The 16,990-nt window shown below is 36.9% G+C and overlaps 1 protein-coding gene across 1 annotated transcript; it reads left to right on the forward strand.

Moving 5' to 3' along the window:
- The first annotated feature begins 6,353 nt into the window (after positions 1-6,353).
- On the forward strand, positions 6,354-15,249 carry dhodh (dihydroorotate dehydrogenase). The gene is made up of 9 exons (XM_051898463.1): positions 6,354-6,475; positions 8,722-8,934; positions 10,941-11,140; positions 11,958-12,040; positions 12,280-12,467; positions 12,722-12,835; positions 12,955-13,108; positions 14,439-14,598; positions 14,879-15,249. The coding sequence occupies exons 1-9, from the start codon at positions 6,458-6,460 to the stop codon at positions 14,958-14,960; spliced, it is 1,212 nt and encodes a 403-aa protein (XP_051754423.1). The 5' UTR covers positions 6,354-6,457; the 3' UTR covers positions 14,961-15,249.
- Positions 15,250-16,990: the final 1,741 nt, after the last annotated feature.

Consider the following 16,990-nt stretch of genomic DNA (forward strand, 5'->3'; position numbering starts at 1 on the left):
TAAAAATGTCAAAATTGCGAGTTATAAACTTGGATTTGTGATAAAAAAAATGCCAAAATTGCGAGTTATAAACTTGGAATTGTGATAAAAATGTCAGAATGTCAGAAATGTTAAAAAATTATTATGAAGACAGACTTTTTTTCTCTTTTGGAATAATGTGCACTGATTAATCATGCACAATAAGACCAGAAACATACTATATTAAGAAAGTAAATGGGATTAATTTAGCTTTTAGGTTGACTTGTTGGATTTTTTTTTTAAAACGAGGGCTTCGATAAATGAGTGAATTCCACACCTGGACATCGACACTCCCAGAGGGCAGTTGGCCTGTCATTGCAGAAAGAGATGGAAGTTGGCAATATCCTCCATCCTTTGAGCCAATGGACTTTCCACCCAGAGTGTTTGATTCTTGCCTATGGAGACACAGCTGATGAGCCATTGCATATGATAACATAGGCCAGTAATCACTCAACTAATAATGACCTGGTGACATAAATGGTGCCTGTTGGAAGTTCCTTGACAATGTTCCCGTTACCAGCTAGAGCCTTCACGTAAATGTTTCCAGCAAGAGCAATAAGATCCTCAAACTGTTTGATGAATAAAATAAATATCCACAGATGAACAGCTATAACAGTGTAAAACATTCATTTTCCTCAAGAGGTATAATAATTTGATCCATTGATAACTTGACTTACATCATCCATGTTGTCAGGTTCACACTCTTGCGAGTACAGAAGCATGGCTGCAGTGCTGTTGACAATTTCAGCAAGCTCGACTGTATCTGTTACAGTGTTTTTTTGTAGGTGATCATATATGCTTTGCAGGTATTTGACCTATTCGATTAAGAAGTAAAAGAAAATAATTTACATTGATACATCATTGCATTATGCTGAAAACAAATGGAATATATGGTTTAAAGATTTTGAAGCAATAGCAATAAGGATGGTGTATTGTGAGGACCAGTGTGAGAGAGGTTCAGGCCAGCTAAATGAACTTTTCCTTGGGCTATTGTGCCAATGCTGGGTTGTCATTTTATTGTTCATATTTGATTATGTACATGTATTAAAGCATGGCAGGTGTTTGGTATTAAAGGTATATTATGTAACTTTTGGCCCTCTAACGGTTAAAAAAAACAAAACTGCATGCATTTTGCGAAAGAACTTTGTTTTAGTTGTGCTTCGGCTCTGTGTGACTGTGTGGATGAATATGAATATCCTACTGATCATGAAACATTCACTACTAGGCCTAAAGGATTAGTTCACTTTAAAATGAACATTACCCCAAGCTTTACTCACCCTCAAGCCATCCTAGGTCTTTCTGATGAACACAATCGGAGTTATATTAATAAATGTCCTGACGCATCCGAGCTTTATAACAGCAGTGAGCGGGACCAATGAGTATGAAGCTCAAGAAAGAGCATTCATGCATACTCCACACGGCTCCGGGGGGTTAATAAAGGCCTTCTGAAGCAAAGCGATGCGTTTGTGTAAGAAAAATATCCATATTTAACACGTTGTAAATTAAAATATCTAGCTAACGCCAGACCACCTTCCGTATTCAACTTAGGAAGACAGTGTAATGCCTCTTGCAGTTAAAAACGCTTACGCTACATCCCACACCTTCCGTATTCAACTTATGAAAACTGTCTTCCTAAGTTGAATCCGGAAGGCGGTGAGCTTTGGCCTTTATTAACCCCCCTGGAGCCGTGTGGAGTACATTTATAATTGATGAATGCACTTTCTTCAGCTCATACTCGTTAGACCTGTTTACAAAAGCTTGGATGCGTCAGGATATTTATTAATATAATTGCGATTGTGTTCATCAGAAAGAAGATAGTCATATACTCCTAGGATGGCTTGAAGGTGAGTAAATCTTGGGGTAATTTTCATTTTAAAGTCCGGAACACACCAAGCTGACGCCGACGAACTAGTGGCGATGAAAGCAGACTGTGGGGTTGGCTCACGTCGGCAGTGTCTGGGTCCAGAGTTTCACAATTCCGACGCTCAACACCCGATGGCCAAGTAGCACGTCCGTTCTGCGCCTGCATAAGAAGAAATGCCTTTCCGTACCAGCAGGTGGCAGCAGCTGAACAGCCAATCAGAATGATCAGATGACCCGACTGACCAACGAGCTCCGACGCCGATTCAACATGACGAATCGGCCGGAAAAAAAAGAGCAGATGAGGACCAACTTCAGCCGACAGTTCCGAACACACTGAGAAAACTTAGTCGGACGATGAACAAAAACTGCCCAATGGCCGACCGTCGGCTTGGTGTGTTACGGGCTTAAAGTGAACTAATCCTTTAAGAGATATAACCAGTTTAGATGGAAAGAATCTCAAGCTGAGTAGATCAAGATGTTAATGTAGCTTTACCCATTAATAGACATGGTACTTCCCTGACAATAAACTCTAGCACAGCGCTACAACAACCATAATGACCCTTCACAATAGATAATGCTTCACAATGAACTCTGTTAGAGAGCTACATATGGCGATTTACCTGTTCGATAAAATACCTTACTTGCCTGTGGAGTTATAAAAACGTCATCTCCATGTCACTTTTACAACATTTGATTTTTGTTTGATTACGAGCTCTGTCACGGTCTCTTTTTTGCCAGCAGACTCTCCTCTGTTCGGTGTTTGTTTAAAACGGGTGATTCCCCGGAGGTCGGAGATTTAAAGTTAGTTCACCCAAAAATGAAAATTCTGTCATTAATTTCTCACCCTCGTGACGTTACACACCAGTAAGACCTTCGTTCATGTCTGGAACACAAATTAAGATCTTTTTGATGAAGTCTGAGAGGTTTCTGTCTCTCCTTAGAGATCCAACGCAACTACCACTCCAAGGTCCAGAAAGGTCGGAAAAAGACATCATTAAAGTACTCCATGTGACTCCAGTGGCTTAACCTCAATTTTTTGAAGCGACGCGAGTGCTTTGCTTGTGCAAAAAACACATAAATTACCACTTTATTTACAAAATATTATCCAAAGCGTGTTCACGCAACAATGTCAGCTCTCGCATGAACACAACACGCATGCGTCGTGATGCTCTCGTGAACGCGTGTTGCAGATCAATATTTTTGTAAATAAAGTGATAAACTATGTTTTTTTTGCGCAAACAAAGCACTCGCGTCGCTTAATAAATTGAGTTTAAGCCACTGGAGTCACATGGAGTACTATAATGATGTCTTTTTCCGACCTTTCTGGACCTTGGAGTGGTAGTTGCGTTGGATCTCTATGGACAGACAGAAACCTCTCAGATTTCATCAAAAATATCTTAATTTGTGTTCCGAAGATGAACGAAGGTCTTACGGATGTGGAACGACACGAGGGTGAGAAATAAATGACAGAATTTTAATTTTTGTGTGAACTAACCCTTTCGCTGCTTCATGTCAACCTTTCTCACTCGTTGTAACAACTAACCTATGCCACTCCCACACCAGACACGCGTCAAAGTAGCCGGAGAAACATTTCTCTATTTATGGATATGATAAGACATGCACGGGTGAGTGAAATATGTACGCAAGTTCCCGCGAAAACTGTCTAAAACATAAACACTTATAATAGGCTTATACCATAGTGAATCAGGGTAAGACAAAAACACGTTTTAGAAGAATGATTGATGATGGATTGACTTATTATTTAGGTTTTGTTCATTTTGAGCAAAAAAAAGTTACATAGTGTACCTTTAGCTAATACACTGTTTTGCTATCGAAGCTTGTTTTTAAATTCTGCTGATCTGAATAAAGTTATCTTGCCTGCTAACACAAATGAGGATATTGCAAATTAAAAACCTACTAAGTTGTAACTTAAACAAAACAAAACAATAACAACTTAAAGAAAATTAATTCTTTGCCATGCACATAAAATATGCTAGTAAAATCGTTCAGGCCAACAGAACAAATATATCTTCGAGCCTAATTTTTAAATGCTACATGCAATCATGTATATTAATAATGTAATAGATACATCACCCTATTGTCTTTTGACAGTTCTTCCGTTGTCGTCTCCAAATCCTTCAACATTTGTTTGACATTCTGCAAGATTGACAGTAAGGGTTATGAGTTCATGAGTTGAGATTGTGATTTACTTTGTAAAAGTCAATTCTTGTAAAGACGTGGGTGGGCCTACATCCATTTTTTTAACTCCTGCACACAATGTTTGGTTATGATCCAGTCTCTTTAAAAAAAATACTAAATCTGTTTTTACTTTGCCATATCAAGTTGTTAATATTAACTCTTTACACTTTCATGAAAGACATTTGACATCTTATGTAGTGGGTCATTTCAAACAAGCTCACAGATGCCAAATGGTCTTGTATATTTCTACAATCTTTTAGCTTTTTCATACCCTTATATCAAAATCTACTTTTTTACCCATTATTTTTTTGAGGCCTGCTTTCACAAAACAGATCTATAGAGGCCACCTTGCTAAAATAAGACATAGGCACTACCAAAATTATCTCACCAACCTGCAATAGCTGAGTAGTACCTAAATTGCCTTGCATTAACGTTAATGTGTCAGCAAGACCTCTGCGGCTCCTTTTCAGATGTGTGTTTGAATCTGTAACAGCATAACTGCAACGTTAATTTTTCTGCTCCATATTTAAAGAACATGTGTAGTATGTGATATCACGCCTGTGCTGTCCAGTTATTCTGATTCACACAATCAAACAATATTGTTTTATATTTGTGATTTGTTTCTGTACCTCGTGTGCAGAGGGAGCCAAAGCTCATAGAGCAGTTGGGTGTGGTCACCAGCTGAAATGGATCCATCACCATATAGGTGCAAGCAAAGTCATCTTTATTCACATCACTGGCATCATTTGATACAGGGTTTATTGGCTCAAATCCTGTAAAAAACCAAATTGCCATATACTCTTAAAAATAAAGGTTCTTCAACAGGTTCAGCAAAGTTTCTTTTCCCAATGTTTAGGGATCTTGAGTTATGTAACTATATGGGTCTTGGGAAGTTCTTGAGATTAAATAATAGCTTCTTAAAATCAACACATCACAAGGCATCGGACTGTAAAACCTTGTTTTCTTCTAACTGGCACCTTTTTTTTTTAGTGTTATGAACAGCATAATACACAGACATCATCTTGACCTGGTAAAATATTGCCCTGCCAAATCAAATAAAGTCCTCCATACAAAATCTAGGAAGTGATTGGAATCCAAAACTTCAATTAAAAGTTCTCATGAGACTGTTACGTTTAACTTTCACCATCAGCAGCCTCTATTTTAGACACTTATAACCAGGGTATAGAGGGTCTACAGATGGAAAACTGTGAACTTTACTCACCCCTATAGGAATTCGTATACATCAAATCCTGGCTGACCCACCACGGTCCGGTTTCTTTGGACTGGCTTTGTAAGAGCTCCTTAATCTCATCATTCATGTCCCTCAGAAGATGTCCACCTTGTTTTTCACAACTCTTTTGGGCTTCATCCCATGGCATGGACTCCTGAACAAACTCGTACACTATTCCCTCATTAATTTCCCTTCCATAATCATATTTCTGATGTCCATTTTCTTCTGATTGGTCCTTACAAGTTGTAAGTGGCATCAAAACAACTGAAATCCAGCAATAAGCAAGAACTTGCTTTGAGACTGCCATGACTGATAATAGCTGAAAAGCAACCTTCGGTCCAGGAAAGTTTGTGTGGACTAGAAAACAGGGAGCCTACGTGCATCTTAGGCAAATCTGAAATCTCACTTTGTGAAAACAGTGAATGTGAACTAACTTCATTAGGGAAATGGGTGCAGGCACACAAATACATGCAAAGTCTGACTTTAAACCAAGATTCTCCATTCCAAAAGCTTCCCAATACAGTGTTATCTATGATTACAGATTTGTGAAATAAAGACATTTTGATTTTAAGCCACAGAATCCTGTGCAGTGATGATGGAGATTTATTGTTATCCTCTGTATTAATTACTTAACATTGTATAGCCTGATAAGGAAAAACACTCCTTGGAAAAAGTACTTACCATGGTATAGTGATGGTAATTCTATAAAATTTTGATATATACTATGGAATTAAGTGACAGACATATTTACGAACTATGGTGTTTTTCCAAAATACTTCAAAAACACTATGGTACATGTAAAAAAAAAAAAAAAAAAAGCCATGGAGGTACCATAGTACCAGGTCCTAAAACATGACACGTTTTCATACATTATTTTATATAATAAGATTCTAATAGTAATTATATTAAATATTCTAATATTTAAAAATATATTACACGACTGTGTTAATAATAGTCACAATTGACAGTTTTGCGTGTTATATGAATAATCCCTCTCAATTAACTGTTAATATCACACATTTAGCTGTGTTATATAACAAATATTTTGTGAATTTCGCTCTCGGGGCTACGCTATTCTCGCGAGATTTCGTCCAGGAAGTGACTATCGAAGCGTGCACGTTGTTTGGATGGTGTCATGCAACACTCATGGCGGGACGACTGAAGGTGAATAAGCTGCTGCTCTTAGATAAAGTTTGTTATTGTGTTTTTTTAAAGTGTCATCAGCTCGAGCAGAATATGCATTTACAGCTGTCATATGTGGCACTTTTCGATGTTTTGCGTCTCAAACGTATTGAATACGCTCCTGATTGTCCAAGTTAAATTGTGTGAATATGATCAGTAAGCCTTGTGTTTACATTTCCGTACTAAAGGCAAAATCGTGCACGTGCCTACAAACATGGTTTTGAGCTTTAGTTTACGTTTATAGGGTCATTCCGTGTCAAATCAGTCAAATTTAAGAAACTTCCACGGCTCAATTTTTTGGTATTGTTAAAAAAAAATTCTAAAAGACAAACATAAATAGTGATGAAAACCAAAATATTAAATGTCATGAATGTATATTTATTAAGTAATCCACTATTTTGTAAAGACAATTTTCACCTGAGATTTGGAGTCAAATTAATTTACAGGGGGGTAAAAATGGCTTTAGAAAGATGGCAGAACCATTATTTTATTTTTACAGAGATTGGTAGGTCTATTAGTAAAATCTGTTGACTTTAGCAATCTTTGTTGCATTATATGCCAACGGTGACCGTTCAAAAATGTGAAAAATCACTTTTTGTGTTTTTTTTTGCATAGAACATTTGCATAGAACATACCTCTCTGAGTGCCAAAAATACACTGAAGTGGTCAGATTGTGGCACATTAACTTGCTCTCAAAAGTGTATAATCTATATTTGAATCAATTTTAGAGATATTTGAAAGAAGGGATTTTGTTGAAGCAACCAAGAGTTCAAGTATGCAGTATAGGAGCTACATGCTGCCGCATTGACATCCCAATATCTTTGGGATTGAACCATACAGGGCCTTAAAAATGAAGATTCCGTAAGAAAAGTTTCATAGGAATAAGAATCTAAAATATTAAGATATATTTAATACTTCTTGAGTTATACAGACATGCAAACTTTTGGCATGTGTGAGCGGTGTGTTGATATTTTGATAGAGAGAAACAAGATACATTTCTAGTTTCAGTAGTATTTGTTCTTCAGGCATTCCTCTTTAAACACAATAAGTGTAATCAGCTGTTTGAAAAGTGTCTACATTTGGTTTTCGACTATTGAAAATGGGTAAAATTCAACAATTTGGACATGGAGCCGCATTGAGATCTCCATATCTATGGGATTGAACCATATAGGGCCTTAAAAATGAAAATTACGAAAGAAAAGATTATTAAGAATGAGAATCTAGAAGGATATTAAGATATCTTTAATACTTTTAGAGTTACAGGCATGCACACTTTGGAAAAAGAATATTTATGGCACTCAGACAGGTATGCTCTATATGCAGTTGTGTTGTTAGAAAAAATGACATACATTTCTAGTTTTATCAATATTTGTTCTTCAGATTTTACTCTTTTCAAAAAGCGAAAAGTATCAGCTGTAGTGACCCACATCTGGGTTTTGACCACTGAAAATATACAATTTACCAATTTACTCCTGTAGCCACGTTGAGATCCCCGTATGTCTGAAAATGAACCATGTTGGGCCTTAAAAATTAAGATACCAAAAGAAAGGTTTGTTAAGAACCAGAATCTAAAAGGATATTAAGATATCTTTAATACTTCTTGAGTTACTGTTACAGCCATGGAAACTTGAGGCAAAGAAGTGATTTTTCCCATTTTTGAACGGTCACCGTTGGCATATAATGTAACAAAGATTGCTAAAGTCAACAGATTTTACTAATAGACCTACCAATCTCTGTATAAAAATAAAATAATGGTTCTGCCATCTTTCTAAAGTCAATTTACCAGCCTGTAATTTGGCTCCAAATCTCAGGTGAAAATTGTCATTCTGACCCCCTTCACAAAATAGTGGAGTACTTAGTAAATATACATCCCTGACATTTAATAATTGGGCTTTATTCTTTATCTATGCATTTCTTTCACCAGAAAAAATAGATCAAAATCAAACATTTGAGCCGGGGTCAATTTTAGAACTGACACAACTTTGTTAATAGGCCAATTTGGTATAGCTATCAGCCAATGCCAACTATCTCAAATGATTAATCAACCTGGTCAACAACAGCTGTCAACCCGACTCTGGTTGAGTTGACACGGAATGACCTTATAGTGTGCACTTGGGATCCTTTCTTTTAAAATGGGAGTGTAGTCTTATTGTGAGATCAGCAGGTAATGGATTTTAGAAAAAAGGATGGTCTCTTGTTACTCAAGTATCCTCTTTTGCTCTTTGCAGAAACAAGCGAAAGATGCCTTAAAGATCATAGGATGTGGCAGTGCCCTGTTCCTGGGACACCTCACCGTCTCCGGAGACGAGCGCTTCTATGCCAATGCTCTCATGCCAGTGCTGCAGAGGTTTGTGGGAGCAGAGACGGCTCATGTCATGGCTGTCCGGTTGATTGGTCTTGGACTTGTGCCTCTCAACAACTACAAGGACCCAGCCTCACTGGTCAGTGTGTTATACACTAGTGATAGACTGCTGTGTTGTTGACGATGCTGATTAATCATTTGAGATAGTTGGCCCTGGCCGATAACTATGCCAAATTGGCCTATTAACAAAGGTGTGTCAATTTTAAAATTTACAAATATTTTTGAGTAAATTAAATTACCATTGTGTAAAATAATTTGAGTGTATCTTGTGTGGACATACACAAAAGGCAGGCATGTGTACAAATGTTTTCAGATTTATAAAAGCCAGAACCTGTGTGAAATTCCCTTTAGAAGTCCCAGTCAGACGGGCATTTTGCATACGTATACTTATATAGTGCTATATTGCTGAAATGTGCTATACAAATTAAGTTATTTCTATTGTTTCCATCATATTTCACTTAATACATCCAGATAGTACTCTTCATAATGTTAGGAAAACGTTATCCTTACGATTATGTCGGGAAACACATTTTACTGTAGGCTACTGCACATGACACCAACAGCCACGGCCTAAACTTTTTGCCACTTAAAGGGTTAGTTCACCCATAAATGAAAATTCTGTCATTAATTACTCACCCTCATGTCGTTCCACACCCGTAAGACCTTCGTTCATCTTCAGAACACAAATTGAGATATTTTTGATGAAATCCGAGCACTTTCTGACCTCCCATAGAAAGCATTTCAATTAGCACTTTCAAGGTCCAGAAAGGTAGTAAAGACATTGTTAAAATAGTGCATGTGACTACAGTGGTTCAACCTTAATGTTATGATGTGACGATAATACTTTTTGTGCACCAAAAAACCCCAAAAAAATAATGACTTTATTCAAGAATTTCTTCTCTTCCGTGTCAGTCTCCAATGATGTTCACGTTGTAAACACAGTGCAGTGCTTCCGGGTTCTACATCAAAACGCTGGCTCGGTATTGGCCGGCTCCTGCGTCAGCATCACACGCATGTGTCATGTGCTCACGTGAACAGTGTTGGAGACTGGCATGGAAGAGAAGTAGGTAGCTTTTGAATAAATGATTCAATTACAAACATTTTTAACAGACACTTGTCGCCACCTAGTGGCGTAAGATGTAATTGATACAACTGTTATTTGAAGCGCCAAGTTCGTTTCAAAAAGTGGTTTTCTCTATTTTGATTGCTATCGTAGACATCAGTGTTTATATCCTAACTTTAAACTTTTATCTCAGTACTTCTGTGATGATTTGAATGTTTGTAACACAGAGAAATAACTACTGTGTGGTTCAAAACTGCTCTCTCTGGCTCACAGATCTGAATGTTCTGGTATGATTTTGTCAGAGGTTTAAAAGACACGGCTGAATCGTTGTCATTAATAAAATAAAAAAGCGTTGTGTAAATATAGCCTCACATCCAATTTGGTGTGCTCTTCATCATATTCGTTCACGCATTATTCAAGAACGGTTGGGATTATCAAAAAGGTTTTTATAACTTTGCCAGCATGATCTGAAGATGATCCGATTAGATTTTCATTAAAATCAGATGAACTGTCTAGGAGGAGTTAGAAAAAGTTTTTATTTTTTTGGCGGGAAGATTTAGCAGGAAAATTTTCATTACAGAAAATGACGTCTCGTGTGCAGTTGAATCATCTTGAGCCAAGGGATCAGAGGAATTTCGTTTCTAGCCCTTACGATTCAAAAGCATAAACATGAGTGAAACTTTGGACAGGTGGTGGCGCTAGAGGGATTGAGCTAGAGATTCCAAATTGGCTGCAGTTAATGTTGGGACTGTCCTCTATCAGGCGGGTGCGTTAAATGCTTTAATATTTTTAACTCGTTATTTTTTCCCATAACTAATATTAAATCAACAGCCCTAGTTTTCACTTTAATTTCGCAGTGGCTGTCAACATGCTTGGCCATGAAGTGTATAAGTGTTATATTGGACACTCTAGATTTTGGCATAGGTCATTTGAAAAACCTTTATCGGTTCTGTGGGTCATGACAGTTTTATTAATATCTCAGGAAAAGTCAGTCATTTTTTATTTTTATTTTTTTCCATCAGGAAGTGCATGTGATGGGTCGAAAATTCCAGAACCCAGTTGGGATAGCAGCAGGCTTTGACAAGCACGGTGAGGCAGTGGATGGCCTCTATAGACTGGGCTTTGGTTTTGTGGAGGTGGGGACTGTCACCCCAAAGGCGCAGGATGGAAACCCAAAGCCACGTGTGTTCAGGCTGGAGGAAGACCAGGCAGTCATTAACAGGTGTGGCTAGACAAACCTACCATGCTATCCAAACTCTCAGAATGTAATTTTTTTACCCTTTCACGGTTTCTTCTTCATCTTGTATTGTGTGATGAGTATAATGCATTATTTATAGAACTAATTAACACTTAACCCAACAATTTCTGACTGGATGATGTTTTCTATTTTCAAGTGAATAAAGGAAATATTCTCTTCGGTCTGTTTAATTTGCTGATGTTAACTTCAAATAATAAAAATGTCATTAATATTAGTTGCGCACCAGTATCGTCAGCCAGTGTTCTGCACAGGTTCTTCACAGGCATTCAAACAAGGGTGGAGTCCCTCCAGATGGAGTAAATGAGTGGTGTTTGTCCATGTTGCTGGTTTTGAATGCCAAATGCTGCTCGCCATTTGAAAGTTTAAGACTGGACTTTCTCTTTTAAAATGCTTAGTATTTGAACAAACCACTAACCTACATATTAAACTGTAGCATCATCACTACTACACACGTGCCACATTGTTTATGCTGCGGACATGAATGATGGCTTTAATTGCGTTTTTATAAGCAATTGTAAAAAGGCCAATAGACTTAAACTTGACTCAAAATAGTTAGTAATACTGTAGTAGTACCATGATACAGTGATTGTGTCAGATGGAAAGTATATTCATGATTATCAAAGTCAGATATTTACATGGTGCTTCAAAGAATACCATCCTGAGAGTTTCTCCAAAACATGGTACTTACTAAGTAAATGTCAAATATTATAATTGTATAATTATTGTAGTGTAAATATCGCACTAATATTTACAACTGTAGTGTGTTTTGTGTATATTTCAGATATGGATTCAATAGTTGTGGCCTTTCTGTGGTGCAAGAAAGGTTGAAAGTCAGAAAGCATGTGCAGTCAGAACTAACGAAAGGTAAATAACAGACACAAAACTACTTCAGTTTAGTCTTATTTATTGTAAAAGCAGCAGGTGTATTTGGGTATGAGGCTCCTTTATTTTAACGCTGTGAAAATATCTTTACATAACACAATTTCCCTTAATGCCTTGGAAATAAAGACATTCACTGCTTTTTCCTACTTATTTGAATACATCTGAGCAGCTTTGCCAGGAAAGTCATGCTTCTCTGTAACAGCATAAATGTCCATTATCAGCAGGTAAACCTCTTGGCATCAATCTTGGGAAGAACAAGCTTTCTGCAGATGCGGTGTCAGATTACGTGGAGGGAGTGCGGACACTGGGCCCTCTTGCTGACTACCTGGTCGTGAATGTGAGCAGCCCCAACACTCCCGGCCTTAGAGACCTACAGGGCAAGGAAGAACTGCGCCACCTTCTGGACAAGGTAGTACTTCATTTCAGTGCTGAATGAACATTGAAGGATGGAAAATTGCATTAAATGTTTACAGATGTGCACAGTAGCTACTCTCAACAACATCCATACCACAGTGTAGAGGAATCTCTTCCTGTTGATACATATTACAGATCAAGTGAAATCTGTATTGTCAGATACAGGTTGTATCTTGCATTAAAACAAATGAATGTCCTTTGTGTTAAATAGCCTTACATTTTCATCATTTGATCTTGGTGGTTATTCAGGTGCTTAAAGAGCGGGATTCTTTGCGGATGGAGAAGCGACCGCCTGTGGTGGTGAAGATCGCCCCGGATCTTTCTACACAGGACAAGCAAGACATTGCTGAGGTCATCATGGAGGTCAGTCTTCCATATAATTCACAGGTCAAACAAATATGTGGAAAAATGGTTGATGATTTACAAGATGGGCAAGTTGCAAAAATATAGGAATTTTTTTGTGCTTTGTGCGGTTTTTTTAGGTTGGCGTTGATGGTTTAATGGTTTCCAACACCACTGTTTCCAGGCCAGACACTCTTAAAGACCCCAAAAAACATGAAATAGGAGGACTTAGTGGTCAGCCTCTGAAGGAGCTGTCTACTCAAACAGTGCGAGAGATGTACACATTGACCCAAGGTACCCTTAAACCCTGAAAAATCAAAGCCTTATTTTTATCTTTAAAAATTTTATCTTTACACATACATAGGGCTGTCACTAACGATTATTTTGGTAATTGAGTAATCAGTCGATTATTTTGACGAGTAATTCATACTTTATTGTCGTAATAAAAATATACCTAAGTAAACAATAGCCTTTAAAATGATTTAAAATACATATATAATAACAATGAGGCAATAATTATTGGTTCAAACAAAGTATCAAAAGCGGGTAATCATTTGGTTTTATTGAACAACACTTAAAATTAGTGCTGTCAAATCTATGAATCGCGAATAATCACATCTAAAATAAGTTTGTTTACATAATATTATATTTATATATATATATATTATATATGTCTGTATGTATACACACATATAAATATAATAATCTATACACACACATTAAACAAACTTATGTTCGATGCGATTAATCACGATTAATCGATTTGACAGCACTAGTTAAAATACATATTATAAACAATCAACTTATGTACATTATGTATTATAACAAATGCCTGCAGAGGGTTCCAACGGCCTGGTGATTGTTGTTACACTTTACAGCATGATCAAATCCTTGTTTAATACTATTAGCCAAACATTTAATTCAAATGTCCACTCAATCTTGAATATTTGGCTGCCACTTTACAATAGAAATGCTACAGCCACTGTAATTTCTTGAACAAGAACATGTGAACATCAAAACATGCAAACATAAATTTTCATATTTAGAAACGTATTGATGTATACTTCTGTGTTGGCGTAGGTTTAGAAATGATTTACGTTACAACATACGCGCACATAAAGCCGCCTCTTAGTACTAAATTGAGTTATTTTTCGCTGCTTATTGCACTTAAAGAGTCAAATACACACAAAATAATGTCAAAATGCCGGTCTTGGCGAGTATTCATGTAAACACAGTCAGTTATGTTTTAAGTGAATGTAAACAGTTGAGAAAGAAAACGTGTAACAGTATAACAGATCCGTGCGTCAGGTCTTAAAGTGACAGCAGCCTAACAAACCTGCTACCAAATTATGAGATAATATTAAAAATATTTATATGGCAGTTTTTCCCAATAGTATTGATTTAAAAATTGTGGCCAGTGAAAATGCTGAGTGGCTAGTAACTTTAGAAAACCACTAGCCACAGTGACTGGTGAGCAAAAAAGTTCATGTCAAGCCCTGAGTATACATATGAAAATATGACTTCTATAGATGTAGCGATAATTCGATAAATGTGTACAGCCCTAATTTAAATGTACAAAGTGAATTTGATTAATAAGGAAATAAGCTTTTGTGTGAGTTTGTAGGGAAGTTGCCGATTGTTGGAGTCGGTGGAGTGGCCAGTGGACGGGACGCCCTGGATAAGATCCGTGCGGGAGCTTCTCTAGTGCAGCTCTACACGGCTCTAGTGTACCAGGGTCCACCTGTAGTCAACAAAATCAAGAGAGAACTGGACGATCTGTTGAAGTGAGCATACAAATGTTTTTTCCATTTCTCTAGATCAGTGGTTCCCGAACCTGTCCTGGAGGACCCCCAGCACTGAACATTTTGTCTCCCTCATCTGTCACACCTGATTCAACTCATGAGCTCATTAGTAGAGACTGCAAGACCTGAAATGGGTGTGTCAGAAATAGGGAGACATACAAAATGTGCAGGGCTGGGGGTCCTCCAGGACAGGTTTGGGAACCACTGCTCTAGATATTAACAAACATAATGGTTTGTTACACATTTGTTTGTTTTTTAACAGGGCACAAGGTTTTACGTGTGTAGCAGAGGCAGTGGGTGCTGACCATAGAGCCACAGAGAAAATGGCAAAACCACAGACCTAAAACGAAAGCTCATACGCCAAATCTGATGTGCTGTCAGAGAGTTTGGACTCTCATAAAGTGTAACATTCTGCATTTACCCCTGGGAACTAATGGTCTTATGCAACATTTTCTTAAGCATCAGTTCGGAACACAACATTCATTTATAAGACTCTTATAAAAATGGATTATGTTTTAGGCATGACATGCCTTGTTGGTGTTGTAAATTCTTGGCAATGTATCTGTTATAAATGTTATTTTATGCCCTGGAGTTAAAGGAATGTATGAATTTGAATAAATCCGCTCTGCTCAAGATTTGTATGTAAAATGTTACTAGTGCAAATCACTGTGGTAGTGCATTTGATTTCATTACATTTCTGAACTTTACTGTACGTAATTCCAAAGGATGTGGCTTATGCTGTTTGTTAAATCTCACTTTTATTTCTAGACCTTGAATCCATCACACAAACTCCCAGCCTCACTCAGTTTCTGACATAACCTTATTTTTTAACTGTAGCTTTTTTCATAAAATTTCTATATTTAACTACAAATTGAAAAGCCATTCAAACTTTAAAGGTGCACTCAGTAATTTATTCCTTATCAAAAAAAAAAAAAAAAAGTTTAAAATGATGAAGACTCACATGTGATAGAGATTCAGGTCATATCACTAAATCATAATCGACAGTGGATATGGCATTTCTACAATAGCAATGGAAATTTGCGTGTCGCTACATTCGTACAACGCAGTATCAGTATAAGACAAGACGTCTACCATAGTGAGCATCTCCAGCTTAAAGAAAAAATTACTGGTGCACTGTTAATTACAATAAAGCAAATGTTATTTTGATCATTTTGTATTTGCTAAGCCTGTCAGGCAGACCAAGCTGAAACCTATGCTCTTTGTAGCCAACTGAAAAAAGGAATACAATTTGCTTTAAGCAAAGTTAAACCAGTGACTTTTCTGTGACTGCGGATTAGGGGTGTTCGATATTGACAAAAACTGATATCTCTATATTTTTGGGGATTTTTATTTATTTATTTATTTATTTATTTTAATACTATAATTAAATGTTATTTTGATTTTGTGCTGATTGATTCCTTGGCTGGTTTAGGCCTGTCATGGATAAATAAACTAAAACTGCCACTAGGTGGCAGCAAGTCCCTGTCTTAAAGAGTGATTCATTGAATCATTCATGCAAACGATTTGTTCAAAACACCTGCTTCATTTAGAAAGGAAGGAAGTGACTGTCTTATGAATGGGTCATTGAATCATAGACTCAAATAATTAGTTCAAAAACAGAATAATTCAGGAATGAAACACTACAGTGTTGCTCTGAGACACACAATTATATATATATATATATATATATATATATATATATATATAACACTCATACAGTAGGGCCCTATAAAATCTGTTTTATTTATCTGTTTCAAAGATCAATTAAAATATCACTCAGAGTGCAATGAAATTAAACTACAGTATGACATGCACCTTTCTTTAGTACTTTAAATTGTAAAGTACTAAATGTTTTTGGAAAGAACACCATAAAATGTACAGTGTTTAGATATTACACCTTGCAAATACACACTACATGCTACTACATGATCAGCTAAACAAATCACCATTACCTTTGGGTTGCCTCATGGAAACAACGTCTTTATTTCCATGAGGCAACCCACACCTTTCATTAATCCTTGGATGGATAGGTGTGTTCCTTGTGTTGTGACAACATTTCCAAATCAACCTGGATAATCCTTGTTTGTAACAAATTGTGAGGAGGATTTAGAAACACCCATACCTGATCTTCAGAAAATGCTTATACCAAAGCCAAGAGTTACTATACTGTTTATTGTTGCCACACAGATTCCATTTGTGTACGTTACCCCTCTTCAGTATTAACTAGAAGAAAACAGGACATTTTGTCTGTTTACTCACCACCATGTTGCACCAAACTCTCACTCACAAACACAAATAAATATGCAAAGCTTGTAAACAAAACATGTTGCATATATTCAGCAAATGCTAGCAAGAGAAGTGTGAAAATATTTTT

The sequence above is a fragment of the Ctenopharyngodon idella genome, chromosome 7 (assembly GCF_019924925.1).
Source record: "Ctenopharyngodon idella isolate HZGC_01 chromosome 7, HZGC01, whole genome shotgun sequence".
Lineage (NCBI taxonomy): Eukaryota > Metazoa > Chordata > Actinopteri > Cypriniformes > Xenocyprididae > Ctenopharyngodon > Ctenopharyngodon idella.